This window comes from Linepithema humile, chromosome 2, assembly GCF_040581485.1.
Source record: "Linepithema humile isolate Giens D197 chromosome 2, Lhum_UNIL_v1.0, whole genome shotgun sequence".
Classification (NCBI taxonomy): domain Eukaryota; kingdom Metazoa; phylum Arthropoda; class Insecta; order Hymenoptera; family Formicidae; genus Linepithema; species Linepithema humile.
Window position 1 is genome coordinate 19,648,648 of NC_090129.1, and position 22,828 is coordinate 19,671,475.

The 22,828-nt window shown below is 44.1% G+C and overlaps 2 protein-coding genes and 1 long non-coding RNA gene across 3 annotated transcripts in view; 2 read left to right on the forward strand and 1 right to left on the reverse strand.

The window, feature by feature from the left end:
- Positions 1 to 509: 509 nt before the first annotated feature.
- On the reverse strand, positions 510 to 22,664 carry LOC105679056 (uncharacterized). Its single transcript, XM_012378836.2, has 6 exons — positions 22,508 to 22,664; positions 21,991 to 22,042; positions 4,859 to 4,917; positions 4,341 to 4,678; positions 3,681 to 3,989; positions 510 to 2,801 (listed from the first exon to the last, which is right to left on the reverse strand). Exons 1-6 carry the CDS (start codon positions 22,647 to 22,649, stop codon positions 2,793 to 2,795), a joined length of 909 nt encoding a protein of 302 aa, XP_012234259.1. The 5' UTR covers positions 22,650 to 22,664; the 3' UTR covers positions 510 to 2,792.
- LOC136997651 (uncharacterized) lies at positions 3,874 to 4,919 on the forward strand. The gene is made up of 2 exons (XR_010888313.1): positions 3,874 to 4,009; positions 4,316 to 4,919. It is a non-coding gene; the product is annotated as an uncharacterized lncRNA (long non-coding RNA).
- Positions 19,593 to 22,828, forward strand: part of Frmd5 (FERM domain containing) — a 31,958-nt gene continuing 28,722 nt past the window's right edge. The window contains exon 1 of the mRNA XM_067348591.1: positions 19,593 to 19,864. Coding sequence (XP_067204692.1) covers positions 19,823 to 19,864 — 42 coding nt within the window. The 5' untranslated portion in view covers positions 19,593 to 19,822. The remainder of the gene's footprint in view (positions 19,865 to 22,828) is intronic.

Genomic DNA, 22,828 nt, shown 5'->3' on the forward strand with positions numbered 1-22,828 from the left:
ATCTATAAGCAGGAACGATTCACTCTTTTTTTTTTTTTTTTTTTTGTTTGGCTCCAAGTTTATAATATGCGAGGAACAACGCGCTATATTGAGCATTTATTTAATTATAGTAATACACTACTAGTATGTCGTAATCCATTTGAAGAATTTACATGTGATACTTTAATATTACGTACGTGACGTCGGGAATCCATCAATGTAAGAAATTGCTCTTTCAAATGTATTCTGAGAGAGAAAGAGAGAGAGAGAGAGATATTGAGAAAGTTAACACACGCACGCGCTCATTGGCACAAATAATATATATGTATATATAAAATAGACTAATGATTTTCTGCTCATTTCTCTTTATCCGCAATTAATTTTACAACGTGGTCAATTTATTTCGTGTGCCTTCATTAACGACTCAATTCAAGATTAACAACAAGCTTCTCTTCCTTGCAATGTAAAAGATTTATATTTAAAAAATATGGTCGTGTTAGAAAATATTTCTTTGCGAAGTTTGTCATGTGTTAAGTTGAAGATGCTCAAAATGCTTTTATTGAAAATTCAATTACTTTCGATATAAAATTTGACTAACTTATTAAACTCGCCATCACTTAAACTGAGTTTCAATTGAGCTCTAGAGTAGTGTGTCTCGAGTTCTCTTGATATACCTTAGCAATAATACAATTATCTAAAGATGGGCGGCAATGATGCTGTTTTTTCCCCCCCTCATCTTCCTGTCAATGTCTTTACAAATGTTCCGTATACACATGTAATTTTTTTATCATAATATCATAATCAATACGTTACGATATAAATATTCACTTATGCCTATTTCGATGATGCAACGTCTTTTCTTCTTTGTATTTGGAAAGATGTGATATCGGAAATGCGATATTTTCGGGACAAGTGTTTCGAGAATTCTGGAGGAAGATATTACACTCGAAGTTGCAGCATTACGAAAAAAATGCCGATTGAGCTTATCTACTTGTGTGTATGTGTATTGCTACTTATCATTACAACACTATTATTCGTAACAATAGCACCATGTTTGTATTGTTCATAGGTAAATTATGTATTGCAGATTGAACGAATTCATATACATGTTATGTGCTGTACAGCATTTGTTCATCGGTGGTGGCTTGAAAAAATTATACAAGATTCTCTCGCTATACAAAATTAAAATATAAAATTGTAACAGAAGAGTCTCTTCACATAGAATTGAGAAATCTAATTCGATTATTTTCTGCGTGTATATAACTCTTTAGCTAAATTATACCGAATATTTTGTACTTTATAATCATTTTTCGTTAAATGCAATATTAATTCAGGAGAATAGTCAAATTTTGATAACATCTTCAGCCCACTTGAAAGGATCTATAACTCGCAACAGAAAATTTTAAGTAGAACCCTATTTATAATTTTATGTGCCACTTTAATGTGAGCTTTATATATTGGTTTTACATATGTGGGTTTTATATATATATCAAGATCCTAAAATTTACATAGCACAAAGGGATAAAAAAGTTAAAAAATCGATTGTAAAACACACATATTGTAATAAACTTAAACAATTTAAAATGAATTTGAATTCAGACTTTACACAATGCCTCCTTCGAGAATTATTAAGTATAGTGCCTTTAAAAAAATTTTTTTTAAAGTGAGCTTACATTTGTATTACTCGCGAACATTTTTGTTACAGTTTTTACCTATATAAGTAAAATATAACGTAAAATATGTACGGTTCATGCGAATGCAAATATTTTTTTATCTTACAACAATTGAACAAGATAAAAAATTATTATCGATCGAAGCGAACGAATAACACCTTTTATAATATTGAGAAAGTCTGTATTGTCGCGTGTGAATGTATGCTTAACGCCAATCTATACTACACGTTTACAGACAACATATCGCGTGTTAATACCTGGGAATGATATCATACGAGATGCAACATATATCCCCTTCGTTTTCCATTAGCGGTCTATGGAATGTATACGAATACTTGCGATGAATCGTATTAACTTGAGAACATTTTGTTGTTTCAGAACAGCGTCCTCCGGAAATCTATTTCTGCAATTTTTCAACGATATCTGATGAAAAGAAACATAAACGTTGCAAACGCGGTCCTTGGCCTTCATCGGAACAAGGGAGGACGATGCGAGAAGTGACCTATAAAACCTACGCGTCTGATTGTTACTTGGACGGCGGAAACCAAAGAGAGAGACAGATCAATCGATCTTTCACATTCGCGCATCGAAATGATTTCTATCACGCGTGAAGCACGGACAAAGCGACAAAGATAAGAAACAAGCAAACGTGATCGACCAAGGAAGACAGAGTCTCCGACGAATTAAACTAAATTGCTCGCCTTCGCCGCGCTGATCACCACTTCCTCGATAGACAGGACGCAAGAAAAGATACGTTCTCCACCGATCGCGATTACGTATATGGACCTTCTCGTGAAAATAACCGATCGAGAACAACAACTGAGCGGAAAGTCGAAGATGTTCCAAGAGCTCGGCCCGGCTTGCAGGCTGCGGCTCTAAAGACCCCTAAAGATTCAGAGAGCATATCGTGCAGGTCTGGACGACGCAATGCGAGTGCAGATGTGACGAATGTGATGGAAGTGACGGATGTGACGGCGGAGGTGGCGGAGGTGGCGGTGGCGGTGGCGGAGGCGGCGGTGGCGGCATGTACAGCCAGCCAGCACCCGCAGGCCAGACCGCGGACGATGCTGAGGACGTCGGAAGCAGCGAATTGGCAGCACCACCCCCGGCATTGACGTGCGACGTCGGTCCACTTTCTACTCACATCACCTGAAAGTAAATTCATTGAAGAACAGGACGTTTTTTTTTTTATCGTGACTTTAATATTTAAGACGCATTAGAGAGCAGCGTCACTGAATGACTGTTTTAAAATTCTCGTTTTTTTTAATGTCTTTAACCTCTAATTGCACGCCTCGAGCAGATTTTTTTGTATCTCGAGTATAAATGCATAATTATCAGGGAACTTATAATTTACAGGAATTCAAATCGCGGTAATGAATATATATTTATGCAAAATTAATATAGTGTTCGCCGTCAACACGTGCAAACTGTTTTACGAAAAGTATGTTGATTTTTCTAGACGGCCATTCAGATATTGAAGAATTATACGGTGGAGCATCTAATAATGATAAGCATTTTTTAATTAACAAATAATTTGAATGACACAATAATTGCGAATTTCGAATATTCTGCACAGGATTTTAACACTTGCTACGCAAAATTCAAATCCAATTACAAAATAGTAATTCTCGCAAACCGCTCGAGCACAGAGAATGTTCGCGCAAAAGACTCTCAATTCAATAATTTGGCTATTTCTGCTCGCAGCTGTGGCACATAGTATCAATGTAACAAATAGTTTCGCGAACGGCGCGAACGGGCGCAATTACAGCCAATAGCGTAAGATTTCAGTCAAGAGCTCGACGACTCGAATTACACCGAGAGCTCTGATTCTGTTAATTAATAGCGAGCGCAAAGGGCGTTCGCGCGGAGTCACGTATACTCTCGATGTATCGCAGCGATTGAAATACGTCGAAACTGCGATGTAATAACTGCCGGAGTTTCGGTTGATCGATTTGGTTTAATATCGCAGCGATACATTTATACGGCTATTTACGCCGGCGATTCGCGAGCGTGAAGGACGGGTCTTACCTGTAATATTTGGCTCGCTTCGAAGGCCGTCCCTGGCAATAATATGACCGGGCTACTGACATGTCCGCTTTCGACGCAAATCATGTTGGGGAACTCGTCGTCGCCGAAATCGGGAATGTCGCGCGCCTTCTCCTGCCAAGGATTCCAGACGACGGTGTCGGGGAAGTTGTACTTCTGCACGCGCATCTTCCTACCGGAAACGACATTTGTGATGATGTGCTCCGGCTGCGTGTTCTGGTAGATCCTGTCGGTCCACTCGCATACCGTCACGACGTCGCGGCCTTCTTGAAAGATTTGGTTGTCCCTAGTCTGTGCGCGAGAAAAATCTTGTGAGAGACCGTTATTTTATTGATAAAGCTCGTTTTAAATTACTTATAAATCGCAATGGAACTCGAGATAGAAATTTATATCTTTATGTGCTGTCCACTATTAACTATATCTTAATCTATTAACATTATCGATAGACTATGGGAATTATTTAAACAGTCAGAGACATATATTTTGTACGCGTGCAATAGATATCTGTAACAGAATTGCGAATTATAGATTTTTTAAGACGAGCTTAAGTTATTAATATAGTTTGAAAATAAATGACTCATTATTGAGTTCTCTAAGTAAACATTTAATTTGCAAAGATCGGGGGCGGAATAACTTCGCTACCTTGTCGACGAACGTGCACCCGTGCAATCCCGTGATTTGGCATCTCCTGACGTCGGGCACCTTGAAGTAAGTGTGTAATAGCAGATTAAAACTGAATGTGTCTTCTCTGCTAGGATTGTACACGCCGATATTGAAATGCAGCTCCTTCTCGCGCAATATTAGCCTATACGTTAGCCTAAATTGCGAATTCCACAGTGACCGCGTGAACTCGCTGTCCATTATCGAGAATATCGCTTCGATGTCCCCGCTGGGCAGGCGCTCCGGCGACTTCTCCACGTTCCAACGAATAATTCTAGCGAAGCCATGGGGTGGCCCGAACGTCCACGCGCCGAATTGTGCTGCGGAAACAATCGTGCATTGTGTTGCGTCACTTTGTAAATATCGCCGTGCGTTTTCTATATTTTTCGTCCGAAGCTTCTCAAAATATTGAAATCGTTCAATCAGATATTTGTTCGAATTGTTGTTTTATTTCGTTGCTGCAAATTCTGTAAACACGACATTTCGTCTGTTATACTTACGGAAGACAAATGGTATGCCGCCTCTAATAGCTTTCTTTCCATCGAATACCGCTTGCTTACTGAAACACAAAGGATTAACCGTTGGAGAGAAAAAGGATCGGCCGATACTTGCGTATTGCAGGTAACCGTTTTGATCGTAAATTTTATATTATTCCTGCGCGCGCACACACGCGTATTAATTATATTTTATATTGTGCTGTATGTATTAAATTTCTTACGGCGTTTCATTATTTAACGAGATGAATTCCGTACGGAAAAAGCAGCGAAAATATATTATTTTAAAAACGATGCGGGGATTTATTCGTTCGCGCGTTTGTTTTTGCGTTGATCGCGCTGGAACACACAGGTATTATATATATATTATTTCCTCGCTGCAATAATAAAAATTAAAAATAAAAAACGGAATCTACGGTACTGACGATAACATTGAAAAATATATGCCGATAGAATATCACTTTGTTGTTTGTTGCCGGCGTTGTTATTGTAAATTGCGTGGGTATCACATATCAGATTAATGAAACCGCATGGACAATGTACAAATATTTGTCGAACGACCTAACGATCGGACGATGGTCGATCTAAATAATGGTGGGGTAAACAATAAAGCATGCTCGATACGCAGCAGTCTGAATCGAAATCCGCTGAACGTGTCTTTTATTCCAATCTCGGTCACCGGAATGTATATGAAAGTACAGGAGTAGCGACAAATTATGGATGAGTCGAATAAATCGTTACCGTCTCGCCTTTTTACATTCCCGTGCGCTCTGAATGCGCGGTTTAAGCTCGCGCGCGAGAGCTTCACAGCGGTTCGTTTTAACTAATTTACGAGGACCGTGCGCTATTTTACGATCGCGCATTGTGCCGGGGGAAGACAAAGCGAAGAGGTTGCATAGTTGAGCGTCGATATATAAATGATCATACGACGCTGTGCGAACCATTTCGTGAAACTCGAACGGGACTCACGACGCGTCTTGCGATTTATTTTTCAGCGTGACAATATTCTACCTCGCGAGACTCTGGGAATCTGTGCATTCCGGTGTGTCTGGAATAATATATTTTATTAATATTTCACTTTTCGCTTAGGGACACGTGGACGCGTCGATACACGAATGCCGTGTTTGCGTCATTCTTGCAGGCCGGAAACGCCGGAAGAGTGCAATATAAGTCGGGTCGGTAAATAGTATTTTTGGACACGCAGGTATGAATTTCTTTGCAGAACGAACGACTCGGTTTTCCAACTAGCTGTATTGCAGTCGAAAACGAAAGTGAATCCCCGAAGGTCGGTTGAGGCAAGTTAACTGCCCTCATAAAAAGGGGAGAAAGGCCGGTCGGTGTTTTATTGTTCGCCGTTTTCGTACCATCGGCTCGCTTTATCTTATAACGATCATTTCGCGGATAAGTAAGTAATTACGGTATCGCGCTGTTTGGCGCGGCTAAATACTTAATTTGTTTCTAACTGACGAGCGGAGGAGCCCCTGAGCACTCGTCTCGCGCGGGGTTGCTTCGTACGGTTAATAGTGAACGGGGGAAAAAAATTCCTCTTACTTAGGAGCAGGCAATTAGGCTGCTTCAGCGCGCATTCCTAGTTATAAATTCCCAATAATAAATGTTCGCAACATCGTGATGTATGCTTCCTCTCCGTATTTTCCGACAACTTGAAAATTACCGTAAAAGGTAATTCCACCATTCGTCAGCAAAGACGAACGGAAAGGCAATAAGAGTCAGAAGCGAGATTGCTGGAGCGCAAAAAGTATCGAATTATTAACCGATTAATAATTATTAATAATTCTTTCGCTCCAATAATCGCGCTTTGAATTCTTACGTTCATCGAAAAAATATCTAGACGTATAAAATGTGTGTATCAATCAGAAATGTGTCGACTAGTGTCGCGGTTGTCGACAGAAACTCTCGTCAAAATTTGTATATAGATAAATCTGACGTGATTTTGCGAATTTTTGGCCCTTCCTAGGAAAGCACTTGCGAGATTGGCCACTTTTAGGATCATCGAGCGAGTTAGAAAACTCGTTGATCCCTTTCATTAGCGAACTTGAAGCGTTCGGAACGCGTTGATATCGCCGCGCTGCGGAAGGGAGACGGAGATGTCGCGTTGCGTGAGTGTGGAAGAAAAGAGAATGAGAGAAAGAGGGGGAGAGATATATATATATATATATATATATATATATATATATATAGAGAGAGAGAGAGAGAGAGAGAGAGAGAGAGGGATAGAGAACTATAAAGCCGGAGGGCGGATGCAGGATGACCATTAGTCAAGCCTGTCAGGGGCCGCGGAGATGTTCTTAAGAAGGAGCTTGAGGATACACTCACTCGGAATCCAAGGCTGCGGGGAGAACGCACGAAATCGAAATGTATCGGCGCTGGGATCAGGCATCGGCCGAAGCTGCGTAATCGTGCGATTAAAACGCGAGATTGTCACATAAGGTCGCTCATATTCATGTAATGAAAAAGAAAGAAAAAAAAAAAAAAAAAAAGGACTCGCGCGAGTAAACGCTCGTTGAAAGATATTTCCATTCGATATGCAATTCTTGTTGGGAAATTCATGAATACGCGATGAATTATCGGCTGATTCGCGATGTCCGATCAGGCTTATTGGGAATCGTGAAATCGAGCTCGAAAAAAAGGTCGCGTCCCTCTAAAACTATACCGATTGTTCCGATATTCCGCCCGGGACAGTCAATCCGCCTCGCGCCGCTGACAGCCGATGATGAAGTTAATGACGGAATCTCGATTCCAGAACACGCGCCGGATCCTCGCCGCTACCGTATTCCCTCGCAGCGGCGCGATGTAATCCATTTTCCCGGATGCGTAAACCGCGAAGGAGGAGGAGTGGGTAATCCCATCCCGTTTGCGCGATCCCGAGGCGAGCGGAACGCGCGAACAGAGATAGCGAGATGGACAGATAGATGGATCGCGACAACCCGGACGTCACAGCGAGTAGTGAGTGAAGAGTGAAAGAGAAAGAGAGAGATGGGGGGAGGGAGAGGGGGGCGAGAGAGAGAGAGAGAGAGAGAGAAAGAGAGAGGGCGACAACCGGGAGAAGACGGGAGAGGGACGGGAGAAGAGAGCGAAGGCGAGAAAGCGAAGGGAGAGTGTGAGAAAAAGAGAGAGACGGATAGAGGGAACTTATGCCGGGGACGAGCAGGGCGAAGAGGAGGACGAGAGGCGGGCGAGGGGGGAAGAGGGAGGCAAGAAGAGAGGATGAATGCGAGAGCGGGACGGGGCCAGCGGGGGTGAGGGGAGGCGAGAGAGGGTGGAACGATGTACCACCACGAAGTACGACGACGCGGCGGTAGGAACGCGGCTGACGCCGAGCAAAAACGATCGGCGCTGTCTGCCATGCTTTTTGCGGGCATCACAGTTTCCAACCTCTCTCCTCCTGGCCGTTTCTAGCTGCTGGTATCTCTCCCGGTTGCCGCTCTCGCCGCTACGCCGGGCACCCAATTCTCGACGCGCGAGCGCGGCGGTTACCGCCCGGCTTCCGCGGGATATCGTCGCTCCGCGAGTACATCCGCGGAGTATACAAGGTGCCTGGGTAATTGGCGGTCGCGATCGGGGATAAGTCGATTTCCAGGAGGTACACCCCTCCCCGCCCGTCGACAGGATGAACAGTCAATAAATGAGAGAAAACCGGTACGATCCCACGATGGATTTGATGACGCGAGCGGCGCGGGAAAATGTATCGAGTTGATGCGAAAGTCTTGTCGCTTCTCGCCGTTGAAGGTCTACTTTAAACAAAGTTATCAATTTTCGTTCCAAGAGCTCGAAGAGTTTTTAAAATCAAATATATAAAATCTTGTTTTCAGACGAAAAACATATATTGGAGGTCAATGATGATTATTTTAGTTCGCGAAAAATTTGTTTCAACTTTGAATTTATTTTGACATACACGACAAAGCTTTTTGCACCTTTTGAACTTAATAGCTCTTGTCGTATATTTCACGATTAATAATTGTCCATTGACAATTCACTTTTGCGAGATCGAATTGTTCGTAGTTTTCAGTACCGGATTCGCGGATCGTTCAACATGATGTTTCCGATGAAGCGAGGGATATGATGAGAAGCGGGAGACACCGGGGATAAGTTAAAATGAATCAACTTTCGCGGCACGTAGCATCGCGTTCGTTATGCGCGCTTTTTACGAGCGCAACAATTTTCAATCGACTTCTTCTTATTGCCACGGCCAGTCGCAGCTGCCGCGAAATTGCACTTGATCCTTGTGCGACGTCTCCGATATTTCGGTATGTCCGAGAGGATCTCCTCGCGTAATCGCCAACGATTTCGTTTCTTCGTGCGCGATTCAGTTGCGAAGGAGAGAGATATTCGTGAGATTCAAAGATTCCTCGCGCTACGCAACGAACGGACACACGAGATTCGCGGCACGGACGGAATATTAATGAGCGGGCGAGTGAAAAATTACCCTTCGTCTTTAATGAATCGTTAGCAAGTCAGAGATGCTAAACAGCTCGTTGTATCATCGATACGCGTTGAAGAGAGAGAACGCGCGCGGATTCGTTGCCTCGCTTTTTGATGAATGCCCGAAGAACCAAAAACATTATGCGGAAAATTATGAGCGCGATTTATCCTTTGACAGATTTTATCGTAATAAGCAACTCTTGATTTATACCGACCTGTCACCGATCCGCGTTCGAACCCTCTCGCAACGATGCGCATCGATATTTAATTTTTCGCCGCGAATGCCGAAAGCCGATTATCATCGCGGACAGAACGTGGATAAAATCATGATAAGATATTAATCGTTAATTCGAAATTCTTGTTTTCGAAAGAATCGACGATATATGAGACACATTTTTATTCGCGGCGGGAACAAACAAGCGCGTGTCTGTGTGTAGGAGTCGGAGCGAAACATACTTGAAGCTATCAGCCTTGATATTATCCTCTCGCATATTCCATTTTATCAGCGCAACAATCCTTTCAGCGAGAAAGATTTCTCGCTGATGAGAAAAATTGTCGTCGGCGTTTCATTTGCTTCGCAATTAGGCGCGATTAGACGGACGATCTTCTTCCCGCGAGAAAGGCGCCGATACGCTCGCGAAAACTTAATTATCCACGCGATGCCATCGAGTCGCGTCATGAATCGACAGGATTATAAATAAGGTATGACAGTGCGCTTTTACAGCCGGAGACAATTACACGGCGCGACGCGACAGCGCTTCTTACGTGCGCGAGGCTACTGTATCTCCATAAGATACTGTATCCAAAACCGGAACGAATTCGCCGGAATTGTGCGAGCCGCGGCGGCTATATGCCTGCAATATTGTGCAATCGCGTCGTAGGGACTCGGCCGCGAGCGCAAATCGCCCCGTAATTCGATATAAATATGAAAAACTGCTCATTATTATGTAAAAAAGATGCAGATTCGATATTATCTCTCAAGCGTAATGGATTTCCAATCGATACACGGAATAAAATTGCGACACAAATACTTCGCGCAAGGACTGCGTAAACTTTGTAAATATCGCACATATCGGTTTATGCAAATGATCGATACGCATGATTTGATGTAATAACAGACGTCGATAATTCAGATTGAAGGAGACGTATAAATTTTCGCGAATTATCAAAAGTCAATTAAGCTATTTCCTAAAACACTTCTGGCTTCGCGTCGCGTCGCCGCCGCAGCGTCCGACCAGTTCGAGCAAACTTGGCGAGCAAGTAATTCCATCGCGTCGTCGTTAACAGTCGAAAGTTCTTTGACGAGTTTCGCGAGCGGTTTGTGGCACTTCACCTCGCGGGTAAACTCGACGAGAGTCGCCGAGTCCCGCGCGAAGATGCGGCAAAATGCAAGAAGCGGATGCCACGCATTATAAGTGCATTAACGCGGCGGAGCTCGAAGAGCGACGGGCTCGGCCATCTGCTACGGTCGCGACTTACGATCGGTGAAATTCTGATGAGAAATTCACTCCGGGATTTATCGTGAAAAAAATAGGCGCCAAAACTGTGCGATTCCGATCGCGTGGAAAAACGGATTTTACAAACTGCGTATTATATCATTTGCTGCGATAAGATTGGTGCGAAGAAAACAGTAAATTTAAACAAATATTTTCTGGAGAAAAATTTCGAGATAATCCAAAAGTTTAAAAATGAAGGCTTCGACGTTGCGTTATTTGAAATTTTCGCAAGAAATAATGATCGTCCATTGTGTTTGCTGCTCGCGCTCGGCATTTAATCAACACATATTCGCGCATTATTTAAAAGTAAACGAATTCTTTATACAAATATCTCGACGCGGATTTTTGGAGATCGCATGTTGCGAATAAAGTCGCACAAGTGCAAGGCCGAAGTGCCGAGAGAAGTGAAAGTGCGTGCGCGGGTTCGAGCGTGAGAGTGCGACCCGTTTCTATGAACATAATAATGAACGTTTTCTTGGTACGGCGGTTCGGATGACGGGAGGAAGAGAAAAGAGCCGAACGAGGAGCGTATAATCTCCGCGCACTTATTTTCTCGTTATCTCGGGTGTCCGCGGCGGCGACGGCGACGGTTTCCCCGACACCACCGGTCTCTCGCGATGATTATCGATGATGCACAGAACTCGAAACTGCGTTCCCCCATCGTTCGCAACGCGGAGTTTCCAAGCAGATCGAAATGAAGCCGTGACTCGTAAATAAATCCCATCCGATCGACCATATCCATTTCTCTCGATATTACGTCCCGCTCGTTCGGGATATTTGAGATCTTTCTTTATTTCCCTCGTGATTTTCTTGTATTATAGATTATCTTCCAAACGGTTTCCCGATAGATAAAATCCATCAATTAATTCTTCCGCGTCGAAACAATGAGAATTTCATAAATTAGCGGTGGTTTTTAGGCGCGATATATCTCGCTCGTAATAATTTATGCAGCCGAATTGAGCGCGAAAATGCGAATCATCGCAGCTTTATTAGAAAAAAATCGCGAGCGCTAATTTCGCGCGTCACGAAAATTATCGCAACTTTGTTAGAAAAAAATCGAGAGCGCGAATTTCGTCGGAGTTTCCGCGCTGGTATTTAACTATGCGTCGAGTAAGGACACCCGGTACGTGTCGAAGTTATCCGCTTCGAGCTCCGCCGAAGCCAGCGGTTTTTGCGTTTTCCCCGGATCCCGGCAGGAGCGGAGCGGCACCAGCAACAGCAAGCAAGCAAGCAAGCAGCAGCAGCAGCAGCAGGGCGAGGCTCCGCAGGGTTCACGGAGCTTCTCTCTACCCGCAGCCAACCCCGCGTCGCGTCTACCGTGCTCGTCTACCACCACCGTGAAACTTTGTTTAACTAAGGCCGGCAAGAAGCAAACCTATTTATACTAGGTCGGACGCGTTCGCGGCGCAGCACGGCCACGGGGCGTTGCTGCTCTTGTCGGGACGAAGTTGTTCTACTATTCGGAACGGTCGCCGGGAACGCTAACGGACGCTGATAAACGAGGAAATATGCGCCGGTAAAAAGGCCCCGTAATTTTCCGCCACCGCGCTCGTAAATTCGTCGACCGCTCTCGTCGCTAAGAGCGGATAATCCACTGACCCGAGGTCTAAATCGGAATGAGTTCGCGTGAATCGAAATGAATTGCTCTTGTGTGATCGGGCACATTGGTCCCTCCGGTGAGTCCTTTAACTCTCCGGAGCCGCGCGAGATCCGCGCACGAATTCGCCTCGCTCGCATCCGTTGAATAAATTCGAACCGTTCCGCTAGCGCTCGAGTGTCTGTCTTTCGCGAGTATTGTTTTTCGCTCTCTCGAATTAAGGATACTAAGCTACGGGGGATGGAGATGAAAATGAGATGCACAAGAAACCGAATCGCCGTCGTAATATCGCCCGGCGTCGCGCTCGTAAATTCGAGGTGAATGGCACAAATGGATACCTCGGTCGGATAAAATGCAGCGAGTTCGAGACAGTCTTTGTGGAATGTAAAACAAGAGATGTTTAGATATATCAATGCTCTGCAATGTGATAATTATAGATTTATAAAGTCAGCTCCAAAAATACGAATTTTATTGAAAACCTAAAAATATATTCGCAAATTCAATTTTTTTATAAGTATTAATGTATCAAATTAGTCTGATTATTAATCAACAAAGTGCGCAATATACAAGTCGTAAATAATTTCCGAACCATTTGCATTAAATACAATTCCGCTCACTAATTCTCTGACGACCGGCCGCTGACGTTATCCAAAGTTAAGCACGGCGGTGGAGGATTATTGCTGCGTTTATTGCCGAGCCGCGATAACGAGCTGATTTGGCGGTTTCTTGCGAGCAACACGCCGGTGCATAAGTCGGCATAAGTGAACGAGTGGGCCGCGGTTGAGCGAATTCTTCGGTGGTGATGCCGTCATCGCTGCTCCGACGAGATTTTAAATCTCATCGTACGACCGCCGGCCGGATATCTGAGTTTCGCTCAATGACTATCAAACGGGCTATCTTTCGCGCGAAAGAAATTGATCGCGGATTTTCAACTGTTCCGAATTAAGAAAGTTTCGGTCAATTCTTGCCGACGCGGCATTCCAACGCTGTAAATATATCATACATTGGCAAAAAATAAGAAATTATCAATAAAGAACTTGGCATAAATTTGCGGATAAAATTCAGAACACTCAGCGCGTCTGCGTTCGGCGATAAACGCGGGCCCCAATTTTCAAGCGACAAATGTAATGCCGAATGAGTCCTGCGTCTGCGAGGAAGATTTGAACGCAGTATTTCACCTGGTCCTGCAAAACACGCAATTATTTTACGGCTTAAGCCGCGCGTTCCGCCTTGAGCGAGTTCTTGCTCGCGTCTGCTTGCGCCGAGCTTTTTCGCCGTTGGGTTTGTCGGCTTGCGCCCGCGCTCGCTCTGTCCGCATTCGCTCGAAATAACTTGCAATTAGCAAAAAAGCTTCGTTCCTTTTGCATTAGGAGCAACTGTGTCATTCGCGGCAGCCCGTTTAGAAAAAAAAAAAAAAAAAAAAAAAAAAAACATACATCAGTGTACACTGCGTATCGTTCGTTCTGCTATAAAGGAAAGGATCTCGTCGACTTATGTAAAATCGCAGTGATACGAAGACTTTGCGAGTCGGAAACCTTGAAACGCCGCTCATTTGGCATAAAAGTTTTATAACGCAATTTCCTGCACTATCACTACCAGATTGCGCGATTACGATACAGTAAATCGGATCTAGATCCATAATTTATGAGGGTGATTAGCTAAATGCGTGTGATAATGCGACGGCATGATTAATGGAGAAAAATGAACAGAGAAACGTTCGGAGCTTTTAAAGCGAGCTGTAGATAGAAAAAAGATATCATCTTATACGTGCCACTTTTATGCGATACGCAGAATGACTCAGTATATCATTCGCCGCTTGATAGCGGAATAAACAAAAGACTGATGGAACGAAAGATTTATAACATTTGCCGCGGCGCAATATCTTTGAAATAAGAAATTTGCAATATCAAGGAGACTCTTGCGATGCAGAATTTAGGGAATCGTAAGAGCAAAAATTTACGGACGCAAGTAAAATACGCGCAGAAAAATATGGAATTTTCTTAATGGATAATTCGCGATATCAAGTCTCGAGAGTGAGATGGATTTGCGGACATCTCACATGTTGTCCGCGTAACGGAGCGTTTGCAGAAATAAGGGTCCGTAAAAGGAATGACTGCGCAAAGTTGACTCTATAGATGCGAAGATAACGTGGAAGAAGAATCTTATTTGTCGAACGGCGAACTACTCATGCCGGATACGCGAAGCAACAATTGAAAAGAAAAGGTCAGAGTGGATCCACCACTCGTTTCGCATGTTTGTCGAGGAGATGAGCTCGATATCGGAGGCGATTTGTATTCGGATTACTTTCGAGCGCGGATAGTCCTTCGCTTGTTCCTTCCACCAATTTCCTCGCGATGTATCCTCGCGCTTCAAGTACTTTCACGCGGATTAACGATCGCAGGGGCGGCGACGAAGCCGCGACTCGAAGCTTTAAAGCCCGCGCTTTTTAAGCGACTCGCGCGCGCGCGCGCGCGCACGCGTGGATTTCGCGCGAGGAATGAAAAACAGCTCGGGCTCGCTCGCCCGAGCTTCTTTCCACCCGGTATAAGGCAGCGATGGGTTATATAGACCGGGCCGTAGACTAATGATCCCGCTGGCTGCGGTTTTTGTGCCGGCATTCTACAGCATTCCCATTCAACTGGATTCCGCTCCGGAGCCACCGCGCGCATTATTTTCCCGCCGCCGCGGGAGCGCCGCGCGTCGTTCACGGTTCAGGATCTCGGGTGAAGTGTCGTCCCGCATCGCGGCTGTGGGAACAGCCGTTTTCGCGAACACCGATTCGCGAGATCTCGTCCAGGCGGATTCGACACGGCGCGCGTCTCGTGTCTTCGATTCCACGCCGCCAAAGTTCAACCTCCGAAGCTTCGAATTTTTTCTCTCGTCACTGTCACATATTATAAAAAAATCGTATTCTTCGTTCAGCACGAAGCTAATTTTACTTTATTTTAAGAATAAAGAAGAGATATTTTCAGTCGGTGTAAGTTTTCGAATAAGCAAAGATAATAATACGTGATATTTTTGTAGACGACGGTCTTAAGATGTTTTCGAGATATTTATAAGAACGACTATTAAAGTGAGAAGTATTTTTAATCGCTTCATTCATTAGTCGCCGCAAAAATTGTTATCAGCGCTACGTCAACTCGCTTACGCAACGAACCATAAATCTCACGCCAAGGCTTCTGCGGAGATAACGATTATCGGCGCATTTATTATCGACTGCACTTCTATCCGCCATCTCGTTTTCATAGATCGGAAACGCATATTCCCCTCGTATATCAGATAAATAGCCGCGTCGATGTGAGGTTCGTCTCGCGGGAGTGTCACGCCGAAGAAGAGCGTTCGCCGGAAGCGCATCGTCAGCCCGGCCGTATCGGCCGGTGTTTTACGTCGAAATGGGACTTTTTATAAGCTAGATAAGCGTTGCACGTCCGCGCTATCTCCCTCGTAAACGTGCTGCTCGCCGAGCTGGTGGGTGGTCCAAGTCCCGACTTCACCTCGCGACAATAAAGCGATGCGCGTTAACGGATGTTGCAAATAAAGATCGTGCGTTATCAAATATCGCGCAGTTACAGCATCCTTCATTTTTGAAATGATAAATAGAAGCAGATGTCGAATAATTGATGAACGATAGTGTATTTTCGAAAGAGATTACTCGTCCCTTATATTTGTATCCATAAAAAAATCGATAAAAAATTTGTCTATTTTTGGTTAGCTTGTTCAAAATAGCGGTATTGTATAAAAAAATTTCACAATTTGCATGAAATTTGCAGTCCAGCGATTTATAAATGCGTCGGGTGGAGAAAAATAAATCGGTGAAAATAATCACGTAAGTATCGATTATCTCATCTCGGGCAATGGTCAAGCTCGTAAAACAGCGCGCTTTTGAAACGCGTTTTTGCGATTAGTTTCCGTCACCCGGCGGTAACGTAACACACCGCAGTCCCGCCGAATGATGATTATCGCGCGAATTGAGCGCGCAAACACGTGAGACTGACCACTCCGTGCAATGGTATTCGTCATTGGTTATCACGGCGTCGCTTCTTCGAGCCGTTTCGTCGTATTTTCTCCTGCAAATCTACGCTCCGAATACCGACAAAAAGTCGAGACGACGGCTGACGCGGTATCATTAGCGTTCTCGCTCTTCTGAATCCGTCTCTTTCTTCATTCGCGCCGCTCTTTCCATGAACTATCGCTTATTGTGTCTTTTTTTCCCGGATCCGTCTTCATCGCGACTGCGTTTTCGCGAGATTTTCGCGTTGAGCGAAAACAAATCTAGTTCGTTTGTCGCGCCGACGTCAACTAACACAGATGATTTTATTACTTGCCGGAGGATCTTGAAGTGTCGAGTGCTATCGAGAACTACATAAATGACAAATAGTTCGTCATTGGATTAGCATTTTACATGAGCTCTTTATTGATTTGGTCGGATTTGGAACTTTTAAATCGAAAATAACTGTAAGAATTACAGGCCGAATAAACAAAATAAATAATTAATAAAAATATTAATTGTCAGGAGAATATAATATTAAGTTTAATATGTATATATCGGAGCAAAGAAGGCAAGTGATTATTCCGTTCACGATCGATTGGCATTTTGATTTGTAGACAATTCTCCGATGATTCCAAACGCTAACAGCTCCGAATTCGTAGCATTCCGTGCATTATTATTTTCGTTCAACCGATCGGCAATGTCTGGACAATAAAAAATTTCTATACTTTTATAATATTCCTACGTATATATAGGAGCGTTTTCTATTTTTCGTTAACCATTGGTTTCAATACCTAAATATGTTATTATTTTGACAGACTGTTGACAGATCATCGATCGGTCGATCGAAGATTCGGGCAAAGAGTCACGGTCGAGCCGTGTGATTATTTAGAAGTATAGACAGAGAGAGACAGACCGAAAAGTCATCACTATCAAACAAACGGTTGCGATATCTTTATCAAAATTTCAAATCCTTCTTGCATTAACACATCATATTCTTTTCCAATGAAACGTCGTAACGAAAAGCTCTCGCAATTCACATCCTACCGACGCCGCATATTCGAAAAATTGTTGAAGTGAAAAATATATTTGTCCGGCGGAAGTGACGACGCATGTAAAGTAACGCGTAAAATCGTAATGTTTCCAGAGTTCGGGAGAAAGAATCCTCCGAGTGCCTTCGCGTTACCGCTAGAAACAGACGTTCTTCGCCATATGCTCGGCACGAACCAATCCCCGACGACAAAGACGTATGTGGTGTCAAATGCACGCGAGAGCACGGGACGTTTCTAATGCGCCACCGTGCCGTCTGACATTCTTCTTGCCCCTCGCGCGCGCGGCCCGCTCACTCGCGAAGACCCGTAATATTTCGACGACGTCTTAATTCTATTTTTAATTAGAAGTTAATTAATCGCGCGGACGAAAAGTCTCGCAATTAAAGTTCGATCAATTTTGTACGAAATTTAATTTCGGGAACGACAGAATCCGAAAGTAAATCAGATTTGCGGTCGGAACGCGTAGAGGCAATCACGCTTGACGCACATCGCGCTCTTTCTCTCCTCCGGCCGAATTATCTTCTCGTCACACGGCGCGTAGAGATCGTCACGCGAGTGAGACGAGAGTTCCACGGCCCGAACGAAACCTCTAATCCAAAAGTCGAGCTGAAATTTCATGGTCGGATCCTGACCGGCAGCCATTAACGACGTTTTCCTTCCACGTCCCTTTCTTTCTTTCTCTCTCTCTCTCTCTCTCTCTCTCTCTGTCTTCCCCTCTCATGCGCGGAGAGCATGTGTGTACGCAACCGCGTCTTTAGGCGTGGTGAGGATAGACGAGGGACCCTTAATCATCGTCCCATCCCTCTGCCAAGATGAATCGTGCATTTGTATACCCGCACCCCTTTCGTTCCCTCTCTCTCTCTCTCCCTCCCTCCTGTCTCCGTCGCGTTTCTTGACTCGTTCCAACTATTTATCTCCGTCGCGTATCCTCTCACCCTTTCCGTCTCTCATTCTGTCTCTCTCTCTTTCTCTCTTCCTTCCCGCCGCCCCGCTGCGAGCTCACCCCCGATCGCCGCCGGTCTTTGTCTATTCCCGAGCGAAGAACAGTTAGGTCGCCCCGCTGTCTTGATATCGAAAGGGGTTGTGCGTGACTGCTAATATTCCCGGCACAATCACGCCGGATGCAACCGTTTGCGTTTAGTTCACCGCTGCGGCAACGGAAATCCGATCGCAGAGACTCGAAGTCTCACGAATTTTCTATCGAACGATCGGGGCGAATTACACATTCGAATTTTTACGCGTTTAAAATAATCGATTCTCGTCGCTATTAAGTATTGCACATCAAGTCCGTCTAATTACTTTGTCGTTTCAGCTGCAGCCGCTCGCGCGGCCGTCGCTCATCGACCGCCGATTCTTCGTCTCCGTTTTTGGACGCCCGTGGACGCAGATGTTCGACGAGGGCACGTCCACATTCGCGGTCGGATCTGGTAAGAACTGAGAGGTGCTGCACGTGGTCCTCTCGTGTTACCGAATGGTGCGCGCAGCACCAACCAGTCACGTTCGAAACGGCTGATTCAATCTCTTTACGCGGTGTGATCGATGCGTTGATTATTTATCCGTACGCGAGAGCCGTGTCTCAGCGACGGATTTCTTTTACGTCATCCTGAGTGCCGTTTCTCTCTAAGTAAATTTATTACACAACGAAGTATGTAATAAATAAAAAGATGAAATTCTTATTGAAGCAAATACGATGTTCGCCGCAGATTTTGTCGCTTGTTAATTTTGCGGGATGGACACTCTGTTGATCGCATTAATTCGCCCGGCATTATTAATCGAAGTTAAGACTGCTGTTTTCCTTTCGGCTGACGCACAGTGTATCGGTCGTTAAAGTATATATTCTCGCAGCGCGCTGCATCGCGATCAGTATCGCGCCGCGACCGGACATACCGACATAACTTTTATGGCCGTTTCGAGGGAAATTGGAGTAAATTACGAGCGTGTTTGCCGAGCGTCTTGCGTCGCGCGTATATGTGTGCGCGTATACGTGCGCCGCGCTCTCGCCACCGTTAAAATTCTTTAACGGTGCTCCCAGAACGGACAGCTCCACGTCCCGGCTGGCAGTCGAACGATGACTCCGCACATTATATTCGCAAATCGAATTTTCGATAAGCAACGCGAGGAAAAAAAATAATTATGGTTTTTTGCAATCTTTTTAATAAAATGCGTAATAGCGTATTAAATGACTCGTCGCATTTTTCCCGCGCATTTCATATATTCTTTACTGGATCGGAATTGGCAGTTCCGCGCGACGGCGAAAGTACACGGATGACGGCTGATCGACAATTGAGTGTTAAAAGTTGATCTTTCATCAGTTTCACGCTATCATCGTTCCCGGCGGAGTTCGCGGGTCTATTACAAAACCCAGTCTCGACAGCGGCTTTACAGTCGGAAGGACCGATGACTGGCGAGCGGCGAGGGGCCCTGAACCCCGTGTATAAGGTATGTACTGGTCCAGAGAGCGCCCTTGCCTTCGCTCCGTCAGTTTTTTCATCGTCTGCTCTCGGGCCGCCGCTTTTAAAGCGATCGTCACGGGCACCGCGCTTTTACGCGGTTCTTTCTCGGCAGGTGTGCGCGCGCGCCTTCTCCCGTGTCTCTTCCTTCTCGCGTTATATACCCGCCGCATTGTCGCGAGGAATTGATAACGTTCGATCCCCGCAAGAAGATTATAAAAATATTGCGCAAATAATGAAATAAACGTCCTCGTTCGTGCGCGGCGATCGTTTCCCAGCGGCGCGATAAGTAGATTTTCCGGATCTCAGCGTCGTAAAACGTATTGCATCCGAGACGCAATTCAAGAATTATGTATCACAGAGTGATATATCGTACGTTGACTTTAAGAATACATCATTCGCTTGCGGCGGTGATTCGATGCACTGAATATTACATAGTGCGATGTTTATCCGAGATGGAAAACAATCGTTATCTACGGCGCGACAAAGCGCAAATTAACGATTCCGTGCGAAGAAAATATTAGCAAATATATATTTCAGCAGAATTGTAAACACTGAAAAGTGGGTAAAAGAAAGCTCGGGTATAGAAAGTGTAATCGAACAGATCTGGCTTGTCTTCTGTCTGATTGAAATCGCACATTGATTCTACACATTTCGCGGCGAGAAACCTTGGATCAGTCACGTACTCGGCAGTGAAGTTGTTTTTTATGAGTCATCGCAAGAGCGAAACAGATTTTGACATTGATCTGCATCCGTAGAAATTATGGTTTGTTTTTTGGTTTGGTTTTTTTGCTCGCGTATTGCCACCGTGACGACTGTTCGCATTGTGGGAGTTGATTTAAATATCCAAAGTATGAATTGTTCGACAAATAAATCGCTTAAAAGAGTATCGAATTTTTTTATTCTCAAATATACAGATAGCTTGATGCAAAAAGAACATTCATTGATGTAAATATGAGAAAACAAAATGAAATGTTAACATACTTTTAAATTGAAAAGTTATTTGCGTTTCTCCGACAATTGAATTTGATAAAAATACGCCCTCTTAAGCGACTCAAATATCGACAAAGATGCTGTAAATATTTCTTTGATTCTCGTAGTTTTTTTTTCAGTTGAGTTGAGTAATTTGTTAGGCAATCGGTGCAGGTCAAGCACGCCAACAGACTTTGTTCTCATCTAGAAGGTGTTATTCACGAACAGTAATTCATGCTTACGTAGTATAAGCCTTGAATCTCAAGCTCAAATAATAGTAATAGTCTCAACCGCAGATTTCTGTCACAGCATTTTTACCATATTTTATCAAACATGTTTCGAATAATAACGGAATCAATTTTTCTATCAATATCATTCATCATTGAAAATATTTAAAAAAATATTTATGCGCGTTGAAAAATTCTTCGTTCTTATGTTAATATATTAAATCAAACATATTTCAGATACAAATAATATGTGTTTTAAATACCAAAATGTTAAATATACTTTACTTTCTTGCAAACGACATTTGGAGTTGCAAAATGTTAATGCAAAATGTATTAAAATTCATAAAAAAAACTTGCGCCAGTTCGATATTGCTGCATAAACTATATTTACAATCTTATTAACTTTTTTGTAACAAGCCGTAATTCATGTAACGTTTCTCCGATGTTATAATTTTATATTGCTATGTGCAAGAAAACTAAACGCATTCTCATCTAAGATGCGTAACCTCGCGCGTAACCTTACAACTTGCGTCAACATTTACTTAAACGACTCTACACTACTTCTTACGACTTATACAGGCTGATTCACGAAAGAATCGCATCATTTTAGAATTTTATTTCACAGTTTTTTATAATTAATAATACGCTCGTACAAAAATGTAATGTTCTTTGATGTAAGAATCAAGTTTTAAACATTTGCCAATTGCATTGAAAATTTTAACTCTCTACAACTGCCCGGTGATAGAATTTCAACCATTGTTTTAACCACACAGGACATGTCATTCAATGTGAAGAAACATAAAGACATTAATCAGCGAGCAAAAACCAATTGTATGAAATGTTTACGAAAACTTGCCAGTTTTTGTTGTCAAAGTGTCGTAATACGATAGAAAATCTTATGTGCATATGTACTCACCTAACAAACAGCTGTTCCTGGTTATTCACCCGCCAGGACACCACGGTGGCTCCTGCAAAATGGAAAATTATGATCAGAATCTCGATCGGAGCGATCGCATGGGCGCGCATAAACGTTGACACACGTGAGGAAGCAACCGCGCGATGTACAACGCGCGAGATATCGCACCGCCGTGTTGCCGCCACCGGCGCCGTCACCGTCGTTACCGCGCTAAAAAAAAGGGAGAAATAAAAAAACCGTAAACTCGAGAGCGAAAAACGCACTCACATAAACCACGCACTTACAAACGTAGTTTCGTCGGATCGCGTCGGGACGCAGGAGCGGCGGCACGATTCTCGTTGCACCGGCGTCGCGTAAACTCGCGTACGAGAAGCTCGCGCTGACATTACAGAGCTTTCATTCATTTCGCCGCGTTCCCTCGATAGATCGACAGAGCTTCGCCTGTTTGCCCCCGCGCGCGCGCGCAACACACACACCATGCACACATACGTGCACACACATACACACACACACACACCGTGTAAATTGATGGTGCAGGTGGTGTTGTTGCCCCTGTCGAGCACGACAACGCTGGTAGCCGCTGCCATGTTTGAAACGCGAATGCACCACCGGCCGGTCGCCCGACACAGCCAACCTTTGTCCGACGCCCTCGGGCTCATCCCCCACCGTTGCTGTATACCATCACCTTTGCGTATACGCGCGACATTTCACGGTGCCTGAGACAATTAAGTGCATGTAAGCACCTTCGCCGATCGGCAGTGCAGCAACCCTCATTATCGACTATCGATTATGTAATATTCTTAAAAACTGTTGGTCGGTAAAATACATTTGCAACTTA

Coding starts and splice junctions, on each gene's coding strand:
- LOC105679056 (XM_012378836.2), bottom strand. CDS start 22,649: ATGAGCCCGAGGGCGTCGGACAAAGGTTGGCTGTGTCGGGCGACCGGC. Junction 22,043..22,507: donor CTGCACCATCAATTTACACG/GTGTGTGTGTGT, acceptor TCCATTTTGCAG/GAGCCACCGTGGTGTCCTGG. Junction 4,918..21,990: donor CAGGAACAGCTGTTTGTTAG/GTGAGTACATAT, acceptor TTTGTGTTTCAG/TAAGCAAGCGGTATTCGATG.